Genomic DNA, 26,344 nt, shown 5'->3' with positions numbered 1-26,344 from the left:
ACATGCTTCGCATATACTGTGCCCATGGTAAATGTTGAAGAAACCATTTCATTAAACAAATGAATAAGCTGCACGATGAAGCTTTTCCTCTACCAGATTTCTGAGATAAAGTAGTCCTTGCAAAATATTATAGAAATTGCACTTTATCCTGACTTACTGCCTTAACATTTCAAATAACAAGTGTATAAAATTCACATCCAGTTAGACAACACTAGTTATGGTTGCTATGGTAATGGGCTCAGAGCCTATGAGCAGAAAAAAAATAATTCCTTTTGGGCATGATATTTATGAATGTGTCTGGTTACATGGCAAGAGTATTTTCCTTTGGCTTTTCTTTAGAGTAATTTATATATTCAGACAGATGATCCTTTATGCATATAAGTTCTCCCTAGGAAGAGAGAAAGTAAATATGTTAAGTTTTTTATACTGAAAATATCTAGTATGGTTATAACATGGATTTAATTCTCACTTATAAAGGATTTAATTTCAGATAAAAACCACAGCAAGAAATACATATTTCATGATGAGGAGGTGAGTAATGAAATGTACAGTATACACAGACAAATGTTTTTAACCAGAGTTGCGGGCATGTCTGATATTTTAAAGGGCCAGAGGTGGTCACCGGGGGATCCAGGAGCAGCAGTTTGAAATTAAGAGATTAAAAAGCAACAATTGAGACACATGTCCACCCAAGTCAATTTGAATTGATGGACAACAGTAAATCTCTCTTTATTTTGAACAGGACATTTATCATGAAGAAGCTTTAAAAATACTTATATTAATCATATAGCAAAGTACCAAGCTGATTTAGAGGAAGGAAAAAATAAAATACAAAAGATTAGTTAGGAGATCATTATGAGAATTCTGGTGTGCTAAAATGATAGACACTGAAAAGAAAGAAAGGAAAGAACCTGGCAACAGACACCGTTATGAGCAAAATATCCCATAAGTAGTGAGAAAAAGCACAGAGAGGGTAGGATTGTGGGTGCTTTCCTTTAACAGCTGTTTTTTCACCCTCTGTCTTTAAAATCAAAGGGGGCAAAGGAGGTAGCGGATGTGCTCAGAGTGAAACTCTAAAACACTTCTTTCCCCTTTTTTATGTGTAACTAACAAACATGTCTATTTCTGGTTGCTGGTGAGAGAAAATTCACTCTTGTTTTTCTGGAAGCTCTATTCCCTGCTGTGAGCTGAAAGAAGATTCTACTGGACTTGAAAATGATAAAACTTTCATTGATCTGCTTTGTTTCCAACACATACATTTTGCAAAATAATCCTACAAGGCAGGAATTATTAATCTGATTTTGCAGATGAGAAAACTAAGGCTCAAATGTGTTCAAGCTATAGCTATAGTTCATGTTATAGCTGAATGAATTAGGCTTTGTTGGTTCAGTGTTGTTTCATTTTTAAGTTTTCATGTACAAGGCAGATTGTATTGTACATATGAGAAGCTGTTACTTGTGTGAATCTTAACACATTTACCCTTAGAAATAATAAATGGCCTTACATTGCAGATCTGCTCAGATCAAGTCTACTTAACTCATAACATAGCTGAACTATATTATAGCTCTAATAACAATGTGGCCAAGAGGTATTACATGGTTGCAGCTCACTACTGAAACTACTGAAACACAGAAGTGTTTTCATTTGAATCCATTTCTTTCTTTTTTTTTTTTTTTACGATTTTATTTATTTATTGATAGACAACAAGAGAGGGAACACAAGCAGGGGGAGCAGCAGAGGGAGAGGGAGAAGCAGGCGAGGGAGAAGCAGGCTTCCCGCCGAGCAGGGAGCCCGATGTGGGACTCAATCCCAGGACCCTGGGATCATGACCTGAGCCGAAGGCAGACGCTTAACAACTGAGCCACCCAGGCGCCCCCATTTGAATCCATTTCTAATAAAGGACATGGATTATTTTTCTCTATTCCTATCTAGGCATCTTCCGAAGGTTAATTTGGTTAACTCTAAATTGTTCTTAAACCTTGGGTCTTCCTATATTTAGCAATAAAAATAACTATAGAGATATATTATAGTAATATTTATGATGGAAAATATTTAAATGCTTCACAGAGAGTCAATTTTATTTTAATAGAAAGGAAATTTAAAAAGCTGCTTCAGACTTGTTGGTTTCTCTATTAAACATCTGATCCTAACTATTAAATGGTGATGTGGAGATTAAAAAATAAGTTATAATTTTTCAGAATATTAAAATGTATGATTTTGAAAGCAAGCACAAGTCTCTAGAATAGAAAGACAATGAAACAATCCATTAAAATTATCATCAGAATATCCTTTGCTCTCAAACGTATCTATTCAAAACTGTCACTGTGAGCTCCAAGGCTTTGTTTTGCTTGCTCAAGAAATGAATGTGACTTTATAATCTGTATTCAACCGTGGACAGCTGCTCATTAATAAAAAGCCATTAAAGACCAAGTCAGAACAGCAGGTCTAAAATTATGCTTGAGGAAAAAACCATCCCTTTAGTGAAAAGCCAGAGAACTGGGTTAGGGAGATTGGGAAGCACTGGGCTGTGTTTGCAAGGTCTGCCCGAACTGCTGGGCAGGGATGGGAGGTCAGTTGACAAAACACTACTCAGACCCACGGGGAGAACTCAGAACAACAAAGCCTATAAAGCCTTTGACTTGGGAGATTAAATGGTGAGCTGGAAGCTGTTAAAAGTGAATAAATCAAGCTGCTGGTGATTAGGGATTGGGCAGAGGCAAATCAGAGACCTTAAAGTGGGCAAAATGGTCTGAACAAAGAGCAGGTAGAATTAACTGTAACACATGGAGTACAGGCAATTCAGAAAGAAATCTTTGATATACCAAGTCTATCCCTTATGCTCCTCCCACTTGACATTTGGTGGTCCCTATCCCCACCCAACCCAAGCCTTGGGCAGAGGACTGGACTTCAAATTGCACACTCCCAAGAGGTGGTCCCCATGAAAGATCCCAAATTATTGGCACCTATGATCCCCAATTATGGAATTATTACTCAGTGACTAAAGATGGTTTTAAACTATTATTTCATAGATATTTTTAAAGTAAACTGAGTTTGCAATCTTTGGCAAGTTTTGTTTTTTAGTGTGTTGGAAACAAATATTCACTACTAGTTGTTTCTAGAAAAATATATGTATCTTTTATTTCACTTGGAAATGGCAAATTTAATAAAGAAAACTGAAGAATGAAGAATGAAGAAAAAATATCATAAGGGATATAATAATTTGAAGCAAAGGTATGTGTCTAAGAAAAAACATTTTGAAAACGTTTATGTCAAGATGTAGCCTATTTTTGATTATTGATTAGGGGAATCAAAAAAAAAATTGGAGACTTTGAATTCTTCGAATGTAGGCATTTGAAGAGATCAAGGTTAGAACAGGTGTTTAAAAGACTGCAGAGGATTTAGTGGATTTAGGGAGGCGTAGTAACTGGGAATGATGATGCAATAGTGCGGTGGTGGTGGTGGTGGTGGTAGTAGTAGTAGTGAGTACTACTACTACTATCACTACTACTACTAGTACTACTACTAGTAGTAGTAGTGAGCAGTTAGCAGCAGCTGCGGTAACAGCTATTAATCTGTGTATGTTTGCTATGTGCCAGGCTCTGCCCTAAGAGCTTTGAAAGGGTTAGCCATCCTATGAAGTAGGCGCTATTATGGTCGTTTTACTGATAAGGAAGCTGAGCTTTAGAGATGAAATAATGTATTCAAAGTTACGTAGAATCATTCTAGAGCAAGAGTTATAAACATTCTCTTCCTTCCCCTCTTGGGGATAAACAAGGTCAATAACTAGAAATGTGGTACAGATTGGAGTGCACGGGTGGGTGGATACTAGAACATAAGTGGGTAGAAGGAGGCTGGTCAGGGTGACAGGACAAAGACAGTTGTAGTGAAAAAGATAGTAGAAAAACATGAACTGCTTTCAGCCTCTGACCATGCAACAGTGGAGCAGATAGTTTTGAGAGCCCCTCGCCCATAAGCAAAGAACCTTGGCCTTTGCATAGCATACGGGATAAAAAGAAGAAAAAAAGTAAGAGACTTCAAAGAGAGAACCATAGAAAGAAAATCTTAGTTTGGGAGAATGGCTAGCCTGCGAGGCAAGGGAGGAACAAATGCAGGGACAAGGTTAGTTCCGTTTTTTAACTTCTAAAGGAAATTCAATCAAAAGTTACTTGGAGGACGCAAAGTCCTGAATTAAACTCAACGTTTCGCACCCCTAAAGTGGAGGAATGATTGAGATCTGGCCTCCCGACAGCCAAATCACCCTGAGACAGCCGCAGCTCCCTCAATTTTGCAACCTAAACACTGCTTTCCCTTGGTCCCATCAGGTAGGCGGAGTCTGTAGATCGAACGAAAAGGGGCATGGTTGGCGCGGAGGTACTCTGCACTGAAAGTAGGGCAACAGGGAAGGAGCCCATGCACTTTGCAGCAGAACACCCTGTACAGCCAGCAACGGTCACAGAACACCTACCCGTGACCGAGCCTCGGCCACAGCCACGCCGGCCGCCGCTCGCCCCGCCCCCCCAGGCGCTCATTGGCTTAGCCCAGTCGCCGGACCCTCAGCCTCTCGTCTATTGGGCCAGACAGGACCTGGGCGGGGTGCGGAAGTGAGGGCCTGGAGACCACCGAGAACCGCCTTCCAGGAGGGCGAAGTGGGAGGGGTTGGGGGATGGTTTCCCGAGGAGGGGGCGGCCATGGCAGCTGCGCGGAGGCAACGGCGGCTGCGACGGAGCGCGCGCCCGGCTTTGAATGAGCGGGGCTGGGACTGAACGGGCGGAGCGCGAGCTCGAGGAAGCGACCGGCAGTGCGCGTGCGCGCGCCTTGGTTGCGCGCGCGGCCCGCGGCAGCTCGGAGCCTCCGCCGGGCGGGCGGGGAGGGGGAGGGGCAGGTGAGTGTGTGCGACTCGCGCGTGCCCGCGAGGGGCTTCCCTCTCCCCCTGCCCCCCGAACCCAACCTGGTCCTTGGGTGGGTTGGGGGTCTTCTGCCTTTCCTTGGTCAGCCCTCCTCTTCGCCTCGCACTTCCCGCCCTCCCACCTTTTCGTCCCTCCACCGGGTTTCTCTCTTCCACGGCCGACTGCCATTCTGGGGTACTGTTTCCGGGTCGGAGTGACCTCTGGGGTGAAGGAACTGCGACTGGGAGCGGGCCCCGAGCGCGCAGCCCTCACCATGCCGCGCTCACGCGTGGGAGACACGCCTGCGGGACGCGGGCGCAGAAACCCTCCAGTCCCGGAATGGGCCTCCAGCAGGGAAATTTGCTCGTCCTTCCTGCCTCTCCTCTACAGGCCTTGCTCCTTCCCAGATTTTTCCAAAATCCAAATCCCGACCTACCCTGCACCCATCTCCAGCGATTTAGAGCGTTTCACAGAGCGCCGAGTGCATGGCGTCGGATTGTGTAACTTGAAAACGCTCTTGTCTTTTTTCTCATCTGTACAGTGGGTGTGATTTTTTTTTCCATCAGCCAGTTTCAGGTGGGTAATCAGAAGTTAAAGCATTTTAGTTATGGAACTCTTGCCTTTTGAGTCATTCAGGAGACCTTAACTCTGCCCTCGTAAGAGTCGGTGTCACGTATTTGAGGGCCTGACTTTGAGTGGCCAGAGATGATACAGTCCACTTTACAACCCGCTCCCACATTCTACTTTTAGTTCCCTTTCTCCTTGGTTTTTCACATAAGTGAGTTCAGGTAAATTTTATTTTTGGAGACTTGCGATAGTCCTTAATCAGCTTGAGAGTTACAAACAATTTGAGGCTGTTCTGTATTGTACTAAGTCACATAGTTTTTAAAATTTTGGCATTGAAAAATTTCAAACATATTTTTAGAATTACAGCAATTGAAGACTTATTTACTCTAGTGTGTACGAAAAGATTTTGGCTTGGCTTGTTTAATGAATTGTAATACAGTGACTCTACTGAAAGGGTCTCACCCGCAGTTTACGGGGAATTACAAGAAAGAAAGATACATTTAATTTTGCAGCTTCTAACGCAGTGTATTTTTAAAATTGTAGGTGAATCTTCCTCACTTGACCTAGCTGAGCTCTCATTCCTGTTGATTTCCTAGAGAGGTCATTTCTCCAAAAGCCCTGAGAATAGGTTGCTTCATAATTCTGATCCTTTTCCTGCTATATCTCAAGTTGTTGTATTTTCCACCTAATTTTAAAGGAAATTTTAATTTGAAAATTAGGTTATATTAGCAATTCTTAGTTTTAGAAAGTATTTTTAAGTAACCAAAGTGCAAAGTAGCCTAAGATGCCTACTTAAATTGGCTACCTAAAGGGCATTCAAAAATCAAACTGAGGGGGTGCCTGGGTGGCTCAGCCGTTAAGCCTCTGCCTTCAGCTCAGGTCATGATCCTGGGATCCAACCCCACATCGGACTCGCTGCTGGGCGGGAAGCCTGCTTCTCTCTCTCCCACTCCTGCTTGTGTTCCCTCTCTCGCTGTGTCTGTCAAATAAATAAAATCTAAAAAAAAATCAAACTGAGGCAACGAGTATAAAATTAAAAGGTTTATCAAAGGGATATGGTAGGAGAGCCTAGGCTTTGGGGTCAGTCTCTTTAAATCGTGGGTGAGTAAATCCTCTGGAGCCTGTCAGCCACATGTGTTAAATGGGTATAGTGGAATTTACCTCCTTTGTCCTTAGGATTCCAGTGATATGATAGAAGATACATTGTCTAGAACTATGTTTTGAACATACTGAGTGCTCGAGGAACATTAATTTCCCTTCAACAAATAGTTGAGTACCTACTGTGTGCTTGGCATTGGCTAAGACCTAGAAATACCAAACCGAGCAAGACTGATTGGGGCCCTGTCTCCTCAGTCCCTTGCATTGTCACTAGCCTGTGACAACTGAGCAGCAAACACTTGGTTTCTCTGTATTGGGTCAGTAGTTTTTCCCATTACCCAGGGTAGCATCTGTTAGATAGTAGGTGCTAAATATATATATGTTTGTTGAATTGAATTGGAACATTAAGTAACTGTGGATCCCAAAGAATATTCCAGCTTGCAAATCAATGTAATTGATAAAATAAAAAGTTTTGATAGTTAACTTGATTGCATTTTCCCCATTTCATTGCAACCGGCTAGAAAATTTAGTCTGGAAATTATAATATCATCACTGAATTAGTAAGAATGTTTATTGTTAGTGAGATGTTCTTGGCTTTTGAATTAAATAGACCTAGGTTTAAATCTGAGTCATTGGTTGTAGGAGCATGGAAACATGTGCTTACTCTCTGTGCTTCAGTTCTATGAAATGAGAGCAGTAGTATCTATCTCATAAGATCGTTTTATGGGTTAAGAGACATAATTTTTAGATCATGCTTGGCATATAGGAGCTGGTCAACGAATATTAGATCTTTTTGATAATTACAAAAGAAAATTTTCTGAAGAATGAGGATATTCTTAATTGCTACGAAGAGAATTCTATTCTATTGTCAATAATAGTCCCATTTTCTGTTTTTATGTTGGACAAAATTTTAAATTTTGTTTCCAGTTACCATTGAAGTCATTGAAGTTGACAAATACTGAACAATGACACACAATAATATTTGTGGCAAGGTGGTGACAGTGGTTACCAAGGCTCTATATGAAATTTATTTTCAACTCTGCATTCATGTATATATCCTGAGACCCACTCCTTTCCCCAGTCCTTAAATATTAAATGTCTTCTCCCTTCAAAACTTCCTGATTGAGTATCTCCTCAGTTCTGTCCCCTTTTCCCCCAAGTGCCACATTCCATACAATCTCTTTTCTAGCTATCTTGTTTTGTTTATAATTTTTATAAAAATTTAGCCTAAATAATCATATAGGCAAGTTTGCCTTCTTTTGGTTAAGAGTTTTATTCTTGACAAATCAGCTTTAAAATGGAGCTTTTATTCATCATCTTAACTGTCAGGTCATTCTAGTCATAATGAAGTAGTTAAACCTTTCAGGTGTTACTTTGCAACTGATAACTGGAGGTACGAGATAAACAAGATCCTCTGGGGAAGGATTGTACAGGGCAGATAAGGTATATAGAAATAACTATAGTACGAAGTAGAGAATGTAAGTGTGGTAAGAGAAAAATACTGGAATTAAGACTTTATAATAGGAGCACCTGGGTGACTTAGTCGATTAAGCGTCTGACTCTTAGTTTCGGCTCACGTCAAGATCTCATGCACGGGTTCTGGGATCAAGCCCTGCATAGAGGGCTCTGCGGTCAGTGGGGACTCTGCTTGAAGATTCTCTCCCTCTGCCCCTCCCCACACTCATTCTCTTTCTCTTTCTCAAATAAATCAATCTTAAAAAAAAAAAAAAAAAGGTTTTATAATACCCCAGCAAGACGTAATAAAGGCTTATGCTAGGGAGATTGCAGTGGAAATAGGGAAGAATATAGGCAGTATTAGGAAATGGAGTAAGGCCTTTTGGCAGTTTGGACATACAGGGCTAAGAGAAAGGAGAAGTCAAAATTGTTGCATTTTTTGAAACCTAGTAAACCACTAATTGGTTTCTTTCTTTTTGTCAGAAGTATTTAAGTTACTTGAATAGTGAAATTCTTAAATTTTTTTGGTTCATTCTCATAGAGTCACTGTTCTTTCCATCCTTGCAATTAGTATGTCAACTGCAAATACAGGCATTCAGTAAATCATTGAGCTCATGTGGAGATACAACCTCAATGTATGGGCATTGCTAAGGGAGCCTTTTGGAACTCTGTTACTGTGAAGAGTCTACTTGGCCTTTCTACATTTGTAATTCTAGAAATAAAAAAAGCTAGCTGTGTGTTTTGCCCTTCTTTGAAGGGAATGGCAGTAGTGGCTCTACAGAGTAATTAGGATCAGGTATCACAAGAGTTAACTGTGTTTCCTTGCTTTCTGTTTTTGTTTTGTTTTTATATTTTTGTTTTGAACTTTTATATAAGGCATAACTTACAAACAGTATATGTAGTATACTGGTGTTGATATTACTCAGACTGAAGCATAGATCTATATGCCTATAGATATAGGTATCAGTTGTTTGTAATATTTTCTCAATACCCTTTTAATATCTGCGGACTCTCTGGTAATGTCACCTCTTATTTATGATATTGGCATAATTCTGTTATTAGGGACTTATATATTTTGGATTATTATGTGCTTTTGATTTACTGACCCTTTTATCATTATGAAAGGACCATTTTTATGCCTGCTAATATTATTTTCTCTGAAATCTATTCTTTGACATTGAAATAGTCACTTCAACTTCTTTTTGATTAGTGTTAGCATGGTATATTTGCCCTATTCTTGTCCCATCTGTTATTTGTTCCCCTTTACCTTGTTTTCTGTTCTCCCCTGCCTTTTTTTTTGGCTCCCTTTTCTGTTGACTGTATTTTGTCTCCTTTGTAGTCTTATTAGTTTAACTGGAACTTGCCCCTTAGAGAATATGATTTAATCGATTTCCTGGGTTAGACCCAGGTATCATATCTTTAAAGGATCCCCAGATATATGAACCACTGGACTAGATGATCTCTGTTGTTACTTTCAAGTTAGTAGCTCTGTGACTTTGGGCAAGTTATTTGACCTCTCTTAATTTCCTCATCTCTAAAATGGGCATAATAAAATGTATCTATCTAAAAGTTAAAAATGTTTTGAATAGTACTGTTATGTTCATGTGGTTCAAACTTCAAAAGGTACAAAAGATTCAATATATACTGTTTTATGCTTTTTTGATTTTTTAGTAGAAAATAATACATAAATACGTAATTGAAATTCAGTTAAAAAATATTCTGGGAATATTTCAGAAAGGCTTTTTTCCTCTCATCTATTGAAAACTTAAAAATGTTGTTTCTTGGGGGCACCTGGGTGGCTCAGTCATTATGCATCTGCCTTCGGCTCAGGTCATGGTCCCAGGGTCCTGGGATCAAGCCCCACATCCGGCTCCCTGCTCCGTGGAAAGCCTGCTTCTCCCTCTCCCACTCCCCCTGCTTGTGTTCCCTCTCTCGCTGTGTCTGTCAAATAAATAAAAAACCTTAAAAAAAAAAATCTTGTTTCTTGAATTGTCAGTATGATTTACATTTTAATTTTAAAATTTACTGTGTATGGGGCGCCTGGGTGACTCAGTTGGTTGAGTGCCTGACTCTTGATTTTGGCTCAGGTTGTGATGTCAGGGTTGTGAGATCAAGCCTTGTGTTGGGCTCCATGCTTAGCACAGAGTCTGCTTGAGATTCTTTCTCTCCCTCTGCCTCTCCCTGCCCCCTTTTCGCGTGTGCTCTCGCTCTCTCAAATAAACAAATAAAATCCTTAAAATAAAATAAAATAAAATTTACTGTGTTATATTTGTGGTTTCTGAAGAAAAGTAAAAAATGTCTGATTTTCACAGCTCATAATAGGACCTTTCAGCCTGACTTGAGAATGGGAATATAGCTTATGAAATCAGCTAAGTGCATTTATTTTTGTGCTTTTTCCACAGGTTTTGATTCCCACCATGGCTATCACACAGTTTCGGTTATTTAAAGTTTGCACCTGCCTCGCTACAGTATTCTCATTCCTAAAGAGATTAATATGCAGGTAAACAAATTTTATGTTCAAATTGACTTGTTTATCTTCTTGCTGGTTTTGGATGCCTTCATAATTACAAAAAGGCAGGGCAGACTATACTTAAGCTAAACTTGATTATAGTATTCATTTGTGACTGTCTGGTATTTTTTTTTTTATATATTTTCTCTACTTCAGATCTAGAAAGTAGAGTTTCACTTCTTTTCATTCTTTCAAATTCTTACATCTTTAATTAAAATCATATTCTTATTCCTATAGAATTTCAGAAAAAAAGCAAATCAATTTTCATTGTAATAAGACAGTTTTTATGTACATAATTATTTCATTACCAGAATGTTTTAAGATGGTTAGGTGGAATTAGGAATAAGTATTTCTTTATAAACTATAATATGAATGTTTTTGTATTAAAAAAACACTTGAACAGAAAAACCCCACACAAAATAGATTTTTTTTTTTTTTTGGTCTCTTAAATAATATTCCAGAATGTGGAATGTGGACTGTTTAGTCCTAGTCAGATAAGTCATTCTAGTTCAGTAAGTCATCCAAAGATTTGAATTCCTTCTCTTTTGTCACACAGCTATACCCTAGAGCTATAGTTCTGTAGTTCTATACTGTACCCTAGAACTATGTGCGGAGGCACTTCAGGGCTTCACATTAAACTCACAGGGGTATCATCAGGATTTTTTTTAATTTCTAGCAAAACACAGTGAATGGGATAGTCAACATCTGTTAAACGCTGCACAAGCTACTAGCTCAAGGTAGTTCACATATGTTACATTAGATCGTGCAGCATTACTTTTGCAGATATTCTTGAATGTTTGAGATAAGTTTTTGTTTACTTGTATTTTTAGTGACCTGTCTTTGCAAAGCTAGGATTTAGGCTGTAACTAAAGCAAATACTGAACCTAAAATTAATATGGAACAGAAAATGAGTACAGGGCGCCTGGGTGGCTCAGTTGGTTAAGCGACTGCCTTCGGCTCAGGTCATGATCCTGGAGTCCCGGGATCGAGTCCCACATCGGGCTCCCTGCTCGGCAGGGAGTCTGCTTCTCCCTCTGACCTTCCCCCCTCTCATGTGCTCTCTCTCTCTCTCACTCTCTCAAATAAATGAATAAATAAAATCTTTAAAAAAAAAAAAAAAAAAAAAGAAAATGAGTACAGTAGTATCCAATGTGATTTCGAGTTTTGAGAAGCTGTGCAGTATCCAGTAGCCCCACACATATGTTCCATTAGTGATTGTGGTTCTTTAAGAATGAAATCAAAATATTGTTTTTCTTTATATGTAGTATTTTTGCAAATGGCTGCTGTGTAGTTAGGACATAAATAAGTATTAATTGTTTGGGTCTAATTATGTAATCAATGGAACTGTTAGGTATTTGTTTTGGCCAGGAGTACTGTGAAAAAAAAAATACTGACACACAGAGGAGGGTATAGTAAAAGAGGAAGTAGAAGGCTGTCAGCTCTCTTTTTTAGCAGACTTGATTTAGAAGTTGCACACAACACTTCAGTTCTCAAGCTTACTGTCTAGAGCTTAAACATATGCTAAGGGTCATATGACCACCTAGTTTCAAAGGAGGCCAGGAAATATATTCTCTGGCTAAGTGGCCATTTATAACTATTAAAACTCTGAGGATTAAGGACATTTATTGTTAGAAGTAGAGTGATTTGGGATTTTTAAAAAAATGGGTCCATAGTATGGCAAAGGGAATGAGTGGATGAAATAGAGTGCAGATGATCACTGGAGGAGGAAAGGTCAAGAAAGAAATGGAAAATTTTGGTGACTATAGAACTTACCCAGGAAGAGGACAGGGTTTGGGAAGTAGGCAAAATAGTGAACTAAGTGCTCAGATCATCAGAGCGCGAGGAGGAATGGCCAGAAATTCACAAAGTAAAGTAGGGTAAGACTGGGTATTAATTGCCAGAGGCTGGAGGTTAACAGAAGATAAATTATGGGTGTTTTTCTCTTTACATATGTATTTTCTAAAACTAAAATACTTTCGGTAAAAGAATGCATTTGATTTAAAAAATATTAAGGACAGTTGTTGCCACTATAAATTTCACAATAATTTATTTAGGATTCATTGTATGTTCACTTTTAAAGAAAACTGACTTGTTAGAATAAGCTTTTCTTATGTGTCAGAAGGAACCTAGATCATGTGTTCTAAAAGTAGCAGTTCCACATCATAAATTTAGTAGTAGACTGTGTTTTCTATTTATCCTTTAAACATAATATGATTTCTAATCTTGTAGTAAAAATAACTAACTTTACCAGTTTGCTCTAAGTAGATGCTGTATAGATTATTTGAAATGAAGCAAGTGATTAATCATTTATAATAGCTACCATTTTTTTTTTTTAGTATATACCGGGCACTGTCTAGTGTCTAGCTGCTTTAAATATGTTACTTAGTTAAATCCCTATAACAACCCTACAAAAGTAGGTTTGAATACCTACATTTTGCAGATGAGGATATTGAAGCTGAGAGGCTTGTTGATTCTAACTAGACTCATAATTAATAGATGTAACATTTAAAACTATGGTTTACATAGTTTCCATAGCCCATGCTTTTAGTAATTGAGTTATGATATTTGATGCAATTTTGTTTAATATAGTGCTTCTCCTACTAATCCTTATCAATTAGTCTAGTTCAACCCAGTGATTTTCAAACTTTTAATAATAGGTAATCTTACCAAAAAAACAAATCAGTAAAACAAACAAAAGCCAAGCCATCCTGGTTAAAACGGCATAGGTGGGGGTGCCTGGGTGGCTCAGCTGGCTGAGCATCCAACTCTTGGTTTGGCTCAGGTCATGACCTCATGGGTCGTGGGACCAAGCTCCATGAGGAGTCTGCTTGAAGATTCTCTTCCTCTGCTCCTCCCCTGCTCTTGTGCACAGGTGTGTTCTCGCTCTCTCTCTCAAATAATCTTAAAAAAAAAAAACAAAAAAAACCCCCCAAAAAACCACACACACACACGAAAAAAGGGATAGGTGTCCTAGAACTTCACCAACAGAGCATGGTTTGAAGGAATATGGTTTGAAATTACTTTGCATTTTTGTTTTTGTTTATGTCTTTATATGCCTCCTGAGTTTATCTATAATTCTGAGTCCTAAGCCAAAAAGCAGTTTTGTTGTCCTGTCCAAGATTTTAAACACATTTAAAAGATATTTGATGCATGCCTTTTCTTTTCATATTTTAATGAGCAACTCTTAATTGTTAAAATAAATAATTGTAAAATTATAAAATACCTTTTTTTTTTAAAGATTTTATTTATTTGACAGCGAGAGAAGGAACACAAGCAGGGCGAGTGGGAAAGGGAGAAGCAGGCTTCCCACTGAGCAGGGAGCTCGATGCGGGGCTCAATCCCAGGACCCTGGGATCTTGACCTGAGCCGAAGGCAGACGCTTAATGACTGAGCTGCCCAGGCGCCCCATAAAAGACCTTTTTTATTAGCTTTCCGTTACTGTCCGTAGTGCTTTTACCCAGGCTTGTTTTGGTAATTATTGAAATAAGCTATTTCATTTTTATTTCAGATCTGGCAGAGGACGGAAATTAAGTGGAGACCAGATAACTTTGCCAACTACAGTTGATTATTCATCAGTTCCTAAACAGGTAATTTTTGTTTAAGTTTGAATAAGTGCTCCAGAACCATGGTTTTCAAACTGGACTACAGACCATTAATTAGTATGTCAGGAAGTTAATTTGGTAGTCAGGTCGGGCTTTTGTTGTTGTTATATTTTTTAATTCTAAAATTTTTATTTGGTTCTTCATAGTATTTTCTGTTACTTTGCTGAAGTTTTCTATTTTATTTTTCCATAGATTTCAAGAGTGTTTACTTTTGCTTGTTAAATTATTTTTATAACTATTTTAAAGTCTTAGATAATTATAACATTTGTGTTATCATTCCATGCAAGTTGAAATTTACTGATTGTTCACTGAATAATTTTAGGTTGTTTCATGGACATTTTGAATATTATATTTGAGACTCTGTCTTATATAAATCCTATCAAGAATTTTTTTCTTTTTTTTTTTTTTTTAAAGATTTTATTTATTTATTTGAGACAGAGAGAATGAGAGAGAGAGAGCACATGAGATGGGGGAGGGTCAGAGGGAGAAGCAGGCTCCCTGCCGAGCAGGGAGCCCGATGCGGGACTCGATCCAGGGACTCCAGGATCATGACCTGAGCCGAAGGCAGTCGCTTAACCAACTGAGCCATCCAGGCGCCCTTTTTTTTTTTTTCAATCAGGGATTCAACCTGGTTAGGCTTAGGATGCAAGTTTCAATATTCTTTCTGTGGACTGTAGTTCTAAATGTCAGCTCAGGTTTTAAAGCATTTGCTTTTGTTTCGTTTTTTGTTTTTTAATGGATAGAACCAATTGTCTAACTTCTAGTAAAAGTAAGTGTTTTTTTAAACTTTTGATCTAGTTTTGGTATGTTTTATAAAATTTTTATTTTCCTGTTGGTCAAAAAGTTTGAAAACCAATGTTTTAGAAAGCCTGTTTTTCTAATAAATGATGAATGAGATGTTAAGTTACCCCTTTGTGGCTGACACTGTTGATGGATTCAATGAAGACGGATGTTGAAGAGTGGACTTCCTGGGACGAAGACGCCCCCACAAGTGTAAAGATTGAAGGAGGCAATGGGAATGTAGCAACACAACAAAATGCTTTGGAACAACTGGAACCTGACTATTTTAAGGACATGACACCAACTATAAGGAAAACTCAGAAAGTATGTAAAAGAGTGGTTTGGGAGGTTAAATAAACTGTTTTTCAGATTCCTATGTTTAAATCAGACAGTATAATTAATATTTGTCAGAAAGCCTATTTCTAATGATCAATTTGTTGTGTTTTCTAACATATTTAAACAAGCGTATATATTCAAGTGACCTAGACATAGATCTAGTAAGTTGCATCCCCAAGTCTTTTAAAGTTATATTTGCATTTACTGAAATCCAACCATAGACCAGCTTCTAGACTGCAGTCTCTGCTAGAGAGACTAAGCTGATTAAGATAAAGTTCTGACCTTAAAAGAGTTCACAGTTTAGTGATGACTACAGACTGATAGGTGTAGTTTCCATTGTTTATAACCATTATAAAACTGATGTAGGACTCTCAGAATAATTGTTGTGGGCTTATGTTAGTCGTCCACACTTTACTTAAGCCCTTTTGAGTTGGATATGGAAGATCACTTAAAGGTGGAGGGAATTATTGGGAAAAGAACAGTAGCTAAATATTTTCCTTTCTTTTTATCAAAAATGTACTTTTTAAAAAAAAAATTAAATCAAAGAATATAGAAGAGCTTATAGTGAAAAGCAACAGACTTCTGCCCCATCATTCCCCATAGCCAGTTCGACTTCTCAGAAGCAACCACTGATAACTTTTCCTGTTTGGGCTTATAGTGTTGTTGTTTTTTTCAAATCATATCTATATATAATATGCTTATGTTGCTGTGCCTTGATTTACTAATCACAGACATTGTCCATTGACTTCATACTATGGTGGATGAGGGTTTATTTCATACTACCCTCACTGCTCTTCCCCCTCTTCCAAATATGATGCTGTTATTCCAGTCTACCTCACTAGTCATTCTGCTATTAAAAAAAAAAAAAAAAAAACATGCTTAGAGTTCCATTTCTTGTTCAGTCATGCATAGAAAATATTCCTTAAAAATGCACTTTATAAAATGAGGACATTATTTATTCCACCCTTTCCTAATAGGGCTTCTCACCCTCTTCTACCTCCCAACCAGTTTCAGCTATAAATTTATTTTTACAATTTCAAGGCTGATAACATTTACATTCTGTAATCAGTTTTGTTTTTGTTAAGTTGTCCAAATGTCTCAGTGCTGAACTCAAACTCAAGGCGTTTGCGTGTCTTAGTAGATGAATACCTTATATTTTGGAAGTATATTGCTGCTCTTAAGAGGAGCCTAGAATATTTCAATAGTACCTTAATAAATTAGTTAGACTGAAAATGTTTTTAAGCTACAAAGCTAACATCCTGCCTTGAAAGAGCTAATGCATTCATAGATAACCATATGAAGAGAGATGGTTATACTTTAGTAGAATGTGACATGTGTTCTTATTTAATACAGTGACTAAAAGTGCCAACTTATATTTTGTGGGTCTAGAGAGAGAAGAGGAAAATTTGTTTTTTTAGAAAAAGTAAAATGGAATTTTTCTTAGTATATAAGTGATTTGTGTGACAATTGCCTAGGAATTTTGATAGTCTTTACAGACTTAAACCTTTACATTATAAATTTTAAAAGAAGAAAGGTAGGGCATATTTGAAATAATTACAGAATACTTTGGTCACTTAATTAGCTTGTTTGTTTTTATATGATGGGTAAAATATTCCTATAATTCTGTTTCAATTAATCTTTCAGATCATTATTAAGAAGAGAGAACCACTAAATTTTGGCATCCCAGATGGTAGCACGGGTTTCTCTAGTAGATTAGCTGCTACACAGGATATGCCCTTTATTCATCAATCTGTAAGTATGTTAATAATATATAGGCAAGGGTTTTTGTTTTCTTGAAAAAAATCAAAATGAATTGAACATAATATTTGTATTTCTGTGCTTCAAAACAGGCTTAGCAGATGAGAGACATTAATCTGGAGTTTTGCAGTCTTTTCCTTTTATGAGATTTTAAATTACATCAGCTACTAAGATCAGAGTCCCACTGTACACATAAAAGACAAATACAATATGTTACTTACAAAATGCGACCTTTAGGGGTGCCTGGGTGGCTCAGTTGGTTGAGTGTCCAACTCTTGATTTTGGCTCAGGTTATGATCTCAGCGTTGTGAGATTGAGACCTGCCTTGGGCTCTGTGCCCAGCACAGAGCCTGCTGAAGATTCTCTCTCTCCCTCTGCCCCTCCCCTTTTCACGTGTGTGCGCACATGCGTGCTTTCTCACTTTCCCTCTCTAAAAAAAATTTTTAAAAATGTGACCTTTAAAGAGATTACCACTGAAATTTAAACTTAAAAGCAGGTTATTTTTAAGTGAGTCATGAATTGTTTCCCTAGTAGAGTATATTTACATTTAAAGTATAATTTGACTTGTAGTAGGTTTGACTTGAATGCATCACTTTGAAGGACAAAAAGTAGTGAGGAAAGTATATAACTGTGGTTCTCAACCTTGGAAGTATCTGAGAATTGTCTTAAAAACACCAATGTCCAGGGGTGCGTGGGTGGCTCAGTTGGTTGAGTGTCTGCCTTTGGCTCAGGTCATGATCTCAGGGTCCTGGGATGGAGCCCCGCATCGGGCTCCCTGCTTGGCGGGGAATCTGCTTCTCCGCACTGTTCTTGCTCTCTCTCTCTCTCTCTAATAAATAAATAAATAAAATCTTTAAAAAAAAACTTACAGTCTGACGCTCTAGGTAGTCATCATTATCATCAAAGAACTCTCCATAACTTAAAAAAAAAAAAAAGTCCAGACTTCTCCCCAGATCTAAGCTTAAGCATGTTTTGATTGATGAATTATTGATTAGTAATTATTGACCAATTTATTATGTTATTATTATATAACAACCCCACATTTAGTGGCTTAAAACAGTGAACATTCTTTATCTCATATAGTTTCTATGGATTGGGAATCCAGGAGTGACTCAACTGGGTGGTTCTGGCTCGGGGTTTCTAATGAGTTTCCAGGCAAATCATTAGCTGGGGTTGTAGTCATCTGAAGGCTTGGCTGGAATTGGAGGATTCATTTCAAAGGGGCTCACTTTACATGCCTGGCAAATTAATGCTGGTTGGTTGCATGAAACCTCAGTTCCTTGCCATGGACCTCTCCATAGGGCTGCTTGAGTTTCCATACAACATAACCGTTGACAGTCCCAGAACAGGCAATCCCCGAGAAAGAGAAGGCAGGCAGAGGTGAAGCCACAATGCTTGTTTATGACTTAGTCTTAAGTCACTGTCACTTCCACGTTATTTTATTCATTGGATGTTAGTCCCTAAATCTAGCCCACATGCAAGGGGAGAGGAATTAAGCTCTACCTCTGAAGGAAGAGTGCCAAAGAATTTGCAGACATAGTTTTAAACCACCACATCTGCCTATCTTATTTGTTTGTTGAAACTGCATGGGTGCTTCGGAGGCCCCATCTCTCTAGGGGACCCATGTTTATGTATATTTTTAATTCATTGGTCAGAAATTATTCCTACTAATGCGAGACAGGGTGCTTGGTGCTAGTACTATAGTGGAAAGTAAGAGTGCTTCCTTCAAAGAATGCATTCTAGTACAGAAGGTGCAGTATTAAACGATTGCACATAAATAATGCAAATTTTGATAACTCCTATGCGTTTACTTTTTTATTTTTATTTTTTTAAAGATTTATTTATTTAAGAGAGACAGAAAGAGCATGAGTGGAGAGAGGGAAAAGCAGACTCCCTGCTGAGCAGGGAGTCCACTGTGGGGTTCAATCCCAGGACCCTGAGATGACCTGAGCCAAAGGCAGATGCTTAACCAACTGAGCCACCCAGGTGCCCCAACTCCTATGCCTTTACATCATGCTATGCGAGCAAAATAGCACCATAGATATTTCTCTAAAGTAGCACAGCATGTTTAATTTTTTATTTTATATTTCTAAATTTTATACTTTATTCACATGTGTTTGATCCATATTGGTAAAGTGGTTCAGACTTATCCAGTGAATTAGCAAATGTTTGCCACTTACTTGTAATTATAAGTTTTTATAACACTAATATAGCTCATTATGACGTTGTAAATATATAACTCCTCACAGAGTTGGAAAGAGTAAATAGGGTAGATGGAGAAGGGTAGATGGAGAATGTCTCCAGTGCTATTTCCACGTATTTTCCTCCCAGCAGACGAAATAAGGGGGCATTGCTTAGGAGGGAATGGTAATCTACTGCACTTTGTTCTCCACTCCAAAAATATCTCACCACCCATTCTACCAATTAGGTTCTTCTTTTAAATTCCACATTCTATTTTTTTTTTTTTTCTGGAGTTTAATCATTTGTATTTTTGTGATAGCTTTTTATACTAAGGATATTAACTTTTTTCTGTCATCTTTTACAATTTTTTGGTTTGTTGTTGGCTTTATAATTTGGTTTGGATGTTTTTGATGGGCAGATGTGTTTAGGTTTGTTTTGTTTTGTTTTTTTAAAGTAGGCTCCATGCCCCGCGTGGAGCCCAGTGCGGGGCTTAAACTCACAACCCTGAGATCAAGACCTGAGCTGAGATTAAGAGTTGGACACTTAACCAACTGAGCCACCCAGGCGCCCTATGTTTAGTTTTTTTTTGTTTTTTTGTTTGTTTTTTTTTTTAAGATTTTATTTATTTGAGAGAAAGAGTGAGTGAGTGAGAGAGAGAGAGCTCATGAGCAGGGGGAGAGGGAGAAGCAGGCTCCCCACTGAGCAGGGAGCCTGATATGGGACTCGATCCCAGGACCCTGAGATCATAACCTGAGCCGAAGGCAGCCGCTTAACCAACTGAGCCACCCAGGTGCCCCCTATGTTTAGTTTTTATGTAGCAATTCTATCCATCTTATCCTTTAAAACTTTTTAACTTGGAAGGCCATCTCTACTAAAGGATCAGATATCACTCTCTTTTTGTGGTTTTAGTTCACTTTTTTTATGTCTAAATGTTTTATATACAGAAAGTCAAACACCTCAGTGGAAAAATGGATACATTTACAAATAAGAAATAGACATAGCCTGATAACATGAAGAAAAGTTTGATCTTATTAGTTCTCAAAGAAATCGAAAGTAAAATAACAAGACACCATTATCAAATCTTAACCAATCATCAAAATGAAAGAAGGCTATTACCAGTATTGACAAAGGTACAGGGGAACAAGACTTCCACCTGTTGCTGTCAGTAGGCTAAGTTGGGATAGTTTTTCAAGAGGATCATTTGTATTTTGGTTCAGGGGCTTGAAAAAAAAAATTCATTTGATTTAGGTATTCTACTTTTAGAGACTTATATTAAACAGATAACCAGAAATACACTAAAAAGTTTTAACAGAGGATGGTATTATGTTTATGGTTAGGAGGAGAAAAACCGCACATTTTATTTCAGTTTTAAGTGTAACTGCTCAAAAGAAAGTGTAATAAATCTATTCATAGATTGGTGCAAGTTATTTTATGCTCATAGTCACTTCCGCACCTAACTAAACATTCAGAATAAGCATTTTTATTGGTTTGTGGAAGAAAAAGTGAACTTTCAGAGGTCCAGCCTGGGGATAATGGAAGAAATAGTGGAAGGCCAGCCTACTGGGATCAGGTAAGTAGGACAGGCAAAAAAAAAAAAACACAATATGGAAGTACTCTGGTAAAGAGTAAATTTTGCCTGATTTGTTGTTTTTGCCTTGGACCCACCTAGTAAGAACCACTAAAAAATCTATAAATTACTTATGCTTAAATGGAAATGGCTGTGCCGATTTGGAAACTTCAGGTCCTCCGGTTCATCTCAGCACAGAGTAGTTAGGCATCTCTAATTCCGTCTCCAGTCAGTCTCTTCTCTTGCCCCCACCCCCATCCTGTCCTTTCACTAAAAAGAGAGAAACAGAAAGAAGAAATGTTCTATTCTTGTCCATTCCAACTTAAAGTAGGCAGAAAAAAAAAAAAGAATCAGTATAAAACATAAAATAGAAGAAAGCTGGACCTGCCCAGGACCGTTGAGTACTGAAAGTCATGCATCACAAGAAACAGCTCCGTTCCAGGCAGACCAGGGGCCTGGTCATCTGGGCCTTATATGTGAAGAAGGCACAGGGGAGTGACAAGGTCTGAGTCATGTTATAAAAGATACTCTTCTTGACTGCTAAGTGGAGAAAGAGGAGCTCTTTACTATCATAATTTTGTTTTGCACTTTGTTGTAGCCTGAATTAGGTGACTTAGATACCTGGCAGGAAAATACCAACGCGTGGGAAGAAGAAGAAGATGCGGCCTGGCAAGCAGAAGAAGTTCTGAGGTATTTTAGTTATACTTACGTTATAGCTTGAGTAGAAGAACTCAATTTGTTCATGTTGCACTTGAGGTCAAGAAAGCTGATTCTGCCAAAAGTTGTATTTTTCTTCATTCTTTCTCACTTGAGCTTAGGTATAAATTTCAGACTGCATATACTATTTTATATGATTAAAACCTCACAGAAACCTAGAATTTAAAGCATTATAGGAACAAAAGAGTAATAATGTTATTAATGGCAAATTAGATCTTCTATATATATACATCATATTATACTATTTGCTTTGTATTCCATTCCCTGTAAAACATAGTTATCTCTTGAAACGTGAGCCACCATTATATATTCCTCTAGGTCAGAAATTATACCTTTATTTTTGTTTCCCCGTGGTCTAGAATAGTGCCCAGCACTGCACCTTCGGATGGAAATAACTTATATAGCACTCTACATTTGTATATATGGCTCAGTTGATGTACTCAAAAGCCCTATGAGGTAAATAATTATGTCGGGTACTATCCATTCTACAGAGAAGAAAATATTATTCCTGAGGTCTTCAAGTTTGTTTTTTTGGTGTTATGTTCTTATTTCTTTGTTTCTGTGGGCAATAAACTTAATTCTTGCTACTGCTGCATTAGGTCAAAGAGTAAACAGAATATTTACCCTAAAAAAGTTTGTGACCATCATCACTGGTGAAAAGCTCATATATTTGAATGTATCTAAATCATTTTTTATTTTTAAAGATTATATAGTAAAACACAGTGATGTAAGTTTTTTATTTTAAAAGATTGTTTTTATAATAGGGATAGAAAATAAATAACAAAACAACTGATTTCATTTTTGTGTTTTCCCTTCCTGTCTTCAACTAACTACAATTACCTTGAACAGCCAGCAGAGGGTGCAGTTGAGTTATGGCTGACTGTTTTTTTTTGGTCTGGTCCTTCCTATTTTCAGCTTTTTTTTTTTAAACAGGGATGCGTCACTTTTTAAAAGTCAGTAAAGTTGTGAGAGTTTTAAATATTTAGTTTTTATCTAATCATTATTCACTGTAAAAGGACTTTTTAAAATTGTAAACGGCAACATTTATTTTGCATGGATCATCAAAAAAAGATAAGTTATCCATTTCTTTTACTCTTTTTTGGATACATCACAGATATAGAAGTCCAAGTGTTTTAGAACATTTTCAGGGGTTCGTGATTTTTTAGTGTCATTAACCACAGGATAAAGGAGAGGGGTCTGTTCATTCTGAATCCAGTAATCTTAACGACAGCACTATAGAGTTGATGAGTTCACAAGTATCTTAATACCCACTGTACCTTTTTTCCACGCTCTACCCTCTTGCACTCTGAACAAAACAAAACAAGACAAAAACAAAAAACAAAACCCTAAACCTAGTGTTTTATGTTATATGACAGCTTAGGAGAGGGAACCTATCAGTTGGTAATATGCATGCTTCCTGCTACCATTTGCATAAGTTAGAGTCAAAGACACTTGGAGGACTCCTGCGCTGTTACTGCCTCCGGAAGAACACTGCGAAGTTTTGAAGTGTGGTCACACTGTGTGTCCTCTCAGTCTGTTTTCCATTGCCACTTTAATACTGCCAGTACCGGAATCAGTAAAGTTAAGGAAGGAGATTCTGGTACTTCAGTAATTCCAGGTGTGTATCTGGAGAGGGAAAACAGATTTTGTCTGCAGTCATCTCTAAATTGCCTCATTTTCCAGGAACATTAACTGTTGATGTTTATACTTTAACTAATAACCCGGTGAAAGCTTGATGATCTTGCTTGTTTGTAAGCTAGCCAGCTCTTTATAATTCTTTTCTAGCTCCCTTTTTGCCACGGGCATTTTGACTTTTTTAGGGGGCAGATTATCAGTTTTGCTAGGAAGTGATCAGAGCTAGTGAAAAGTAGATTTCTGTTAAACTATTCTTCTGAAACTTTAGTTAATTGATGGTGAAGGTCAAAATATTGCCTAAAATAAGTCTACTTTCTCGAATTTTGGTCATACACAACTCTGCTCACTCCCACTTACAAATATGATGAGAATGGTATATATGTTTCACTCGCCAGAGTCACCTTTGAGCTGTCCCAAACATAGGTAATCCACACTGGATTTTTCTGTTTTATAACCTCCTGTTGCCCATCCCATGCGTAACTGTGACCTACAGCTTCCTCCCTCAACCTTGCATGCTTCACTATTTTCTCATGCCTTAAACCTTAGATCCAGGACCAGCTTCTGTTCTTTGTCCTATCTCGTCACCCCCTACTACTCCCACTCTCCACACAAGTCAATCAGTAACAAAAGAGAGACCAGTGGTTCTAGCTCAGTGGAGTTAAGGAGGGGCCAGGGAGGAGGGAAGTATCTCATAATGTATAATCAGCAAGTACCCACTATTCTGCCCCTTCCTCAGTAGAGCTGGCCAAATGCTAATCCTTAAATAGATTTCTAGCTTCCAGTTGGAAGGCTTGTGTTTCATTTCTATTTTCTTTGTGCATTGTGTTCTGCACATCTGTGTTCTTGACTTCCTTCAGCAGAGTGTTTCTAACTATTATAAGAACAGGAGATTTAGTCCTCAACGTCAGGCTTTTCAGAATGGTATCAAAAAGAAGGTGTGGTCCAATGGAAGTAGTGTTTTAGTGAAAATAATCTGAAGAAGAGGGATTAGAAGATGTGGGTTCGTCTCCTTGTACTTAATCTTATGACTTTGGGTAAGTCACTTAGCCTTTGTGCCTCATTTTACTTATTGGTAACATAGAGACAATACTCTTTTATTTTGCAAGTCGTGTTCTAAGGATTAAAAGAAATACTGTTTTTGAAAATCTTTGAAATTTTCAAAACAGTGAGAAGAAAGATTTTTCAAACTTACATTTGATGTTGGTAAAAAGGCACTGCTATTTCTTTCTGGAATTCATTCGCCATTTTACCTGTGTGGTATTTTCTAAAAGTAAAAATAGGAATATGTTTCTTTTCAGGCAGCAGAAGATAGCAGACAGAGAAAAGAGAGCAGCAGAACAACAAAGGAAGAAAATGGAGAAGGAGGCACAGCGGCTAATGAAAAAGGAACAGAACAAAATTGGCGTGAAGCTTTCATAATGGATGTCCTTCACATGTCATAGTGCCAGTAAGAGAGATACGAGCTCCACAACTCAAGCAACATTTATATGGATTTAAGAATATTTTCAGAATACAAACACATTGCTTGATTTTAATGCATTCATCAGACCATCTAGGAGACCAGGATTCTCTCAAAGTACCTTGAGCTCTTAGTGATTGAGACTCAAAAAAAAAGACCTACGAGGCAATATTTTTTTTCAACATGCTCCAAGTGTAAGACAGTTGTTTGCTGTAAAAAATTATTACAAATGGAATATACGAGTACCTCTTCTAGCTAGTGTTTCTAGCTAAATAAATGGGTGTAAACAATTTTATGGTGGGAAAGAACTCTGCTCTCTATAATGCTTTCCTTCATTGTGCATAATGATGAAATAAATAATTTTAAATACTCCTTTGTTTCCATGATTATCTGACCTAACTCAGACAAACTGCAGGGCTTTTAACCTCTTTATTTTTGTTGTCAGAAGCTGGTATTGGCATACATTTCTTCTAGTTTGAATTGGTAATGTTTATGTTTAATATGACGTTAAGGAATTTGATGACTTTGGTTTTCAAGAAAATGACATTAAATGCAATAATTTTATTTATCATAAAGATTTTATACATCGTTGTTTTCTTTTAGATGGTATTGTAATGGTACACATATTTGTAATTTATACTGCATGTATAAACATTGAAAATCAGCAAAAATGACAAATTTGTTTTGCATTATTTTAACTTGTGAATTTTAAAAACTAGTATTAGTAATTTTTTCCTTTTGTTGTAGATTTTAAGATGTTACAGTGTTTTAAGTACCTTAGTCCGTCCCGCCACAAAAGCCATTAATTTACAAACGCAGAAAGCCTTCGGTTCTAATATTTCAAAGCTTTCAGATGATTTCTATATCAATTTTATATATCTGACATAATGCAGTTTACTGTGTTGTTGGCTAAGATAATACTGATTTATTAAATTTTAAGCTGAGATAGGAATAATATTTTTATTTTGGGGTGTTGACTGCCTCTAAAATAGTTTCAAGGAAATAGATACATACTGTGTTCACAGGAAAAAAAATAGGTTTGATAGTTTAAATCCTATTAATTTTTTCTCCATGATTAAAATACATTCAGACTGATTTTCTGTGGCTTTAGAATTTTTAAAGATTTTTACTTTCATAAAGGTTGTTGCCCAAAATTAACATTCTGTGGGGTTTTTTAGTGTCCTAGATCCTCTGCAGGCTGACTACTGCTGATATGTTTGAATTAAAATGATATTTCATAGTAAAATCACAGCCCGTACAGTGAGATCACCCTGAGTCCTTAGCCTAAGCTCCTAGACTAAATGTGATTGTAGAATCTAGTTGAAATTTAACTTTGGTAAAAATCTGCTTTTTATAATCCCAAGCCACATTTTCAGTTATCATGTTTATTAGAACTTCTGCCAATAAACTTCCAATTAAATAGAATTAGATTCAAATTTTTAGTAATAAATGTATTCTCTTCCCTTATTTGTATTTATTTATTTTTAGTTATGGGAATGCTACATGATTTCTCTAAATTTGGGGTTCATAAAGGATAACCTCTCCTTTAGTACAATAAATTTTACTGCTTTTCCCCAGTAGTTGACAAGTATTGAAGTCTATTTTGGTCATGACTTTCATGATGTGGGATTTTGTTTTTTTGTTGGCTTTTTTATTTTTGTTTGATTAAGGGCGCCTGGGTGGCTCAGTCGTTAGGCATCTGCCTTTGGCTCGGGTTGTGGTCCCGGGGTCCTGGGGTCGAGCCCCCGCATGGGGCTCCCTGCTTGGCGGGAGGCCTGTTTCTCCCTCTCCTAT

General features: G+C 37.5%; 1 protein-coding gene and 1 long non-coding RNA gene across 3 annotated transcripts; one reads left to right on the top strand and one right to left on the bottom strand.

Annotated features, from left to right (window-relative positions):
* Positions 1–270: 270 nt before the first annotated feature.
* LOC144381825 (uncharacterized) lies at positions 271–5,131 on the bottom strand. Its single transcript, XR_013447737.1, has 2 exons — positions 5,029–5,131; positions 271–388 (listed from the first exon to the last, which is right to left on the bottom strand). It is a non-coding gene; the product is annotated as an uncharacterized LOC144381825 (long non-coding RNA).
* On the top strand, positions 4,651–24,922 carry EBAG9 (estrogen receptor binding site associated antigen 9). Of its 2 annotated transcripts, none has more exons than XM_036075748.2 (7): positions 4,651–4,882; positions 10,409–10,506; positions 14,024–14,102; positions 15,063–15,221; positions 16,878–16,985; positions 21,338–21,429; positions 24,390–24,922. In XM_036075748.2, the coding sequence occupies exons 2-7, from the start codon at positions 10,424–10,426 to the stop codon at positions 24,508–24,510; spliced, it is 642 nt and encodes a 213-aa protein (XP_035931641.1). In that variant the 5' UTR covers positions 4,651–4,882; positions 10,409–10,423; the 3' UTR covers positions 24,511–24,922. The 2 variants fall into 2 exon arrangements, with proteins under 2 accessions (XP_035931641.1, XP_035931640.1); XM_036075747.2 differs by lacking the exon at positions 4,651–4,882 and adding an exon at positions 5,133–5,462.
* Positions 24,923–26,344: the final 1,422 nt, after the last annotated feature.

Source organism: Halichoerus grypus, chromosome 5 (assembly GCF_964656455.1).
Source record: "Halichoerus grypus chromosome 5, mHalGry1.hap1.1, whole genome shotgun sequence".
NCBI lineage: Eukaryota > Metazoa > Chordata > Mammalia > Carnivora > Phocidae > Halichoerus > Halichoerus grypus.
The sequence above is the reverse complement of the archived record's forward strand: the minus strand, read 5'-3'. Positions and strand labels throughout refer to the sequence as shown.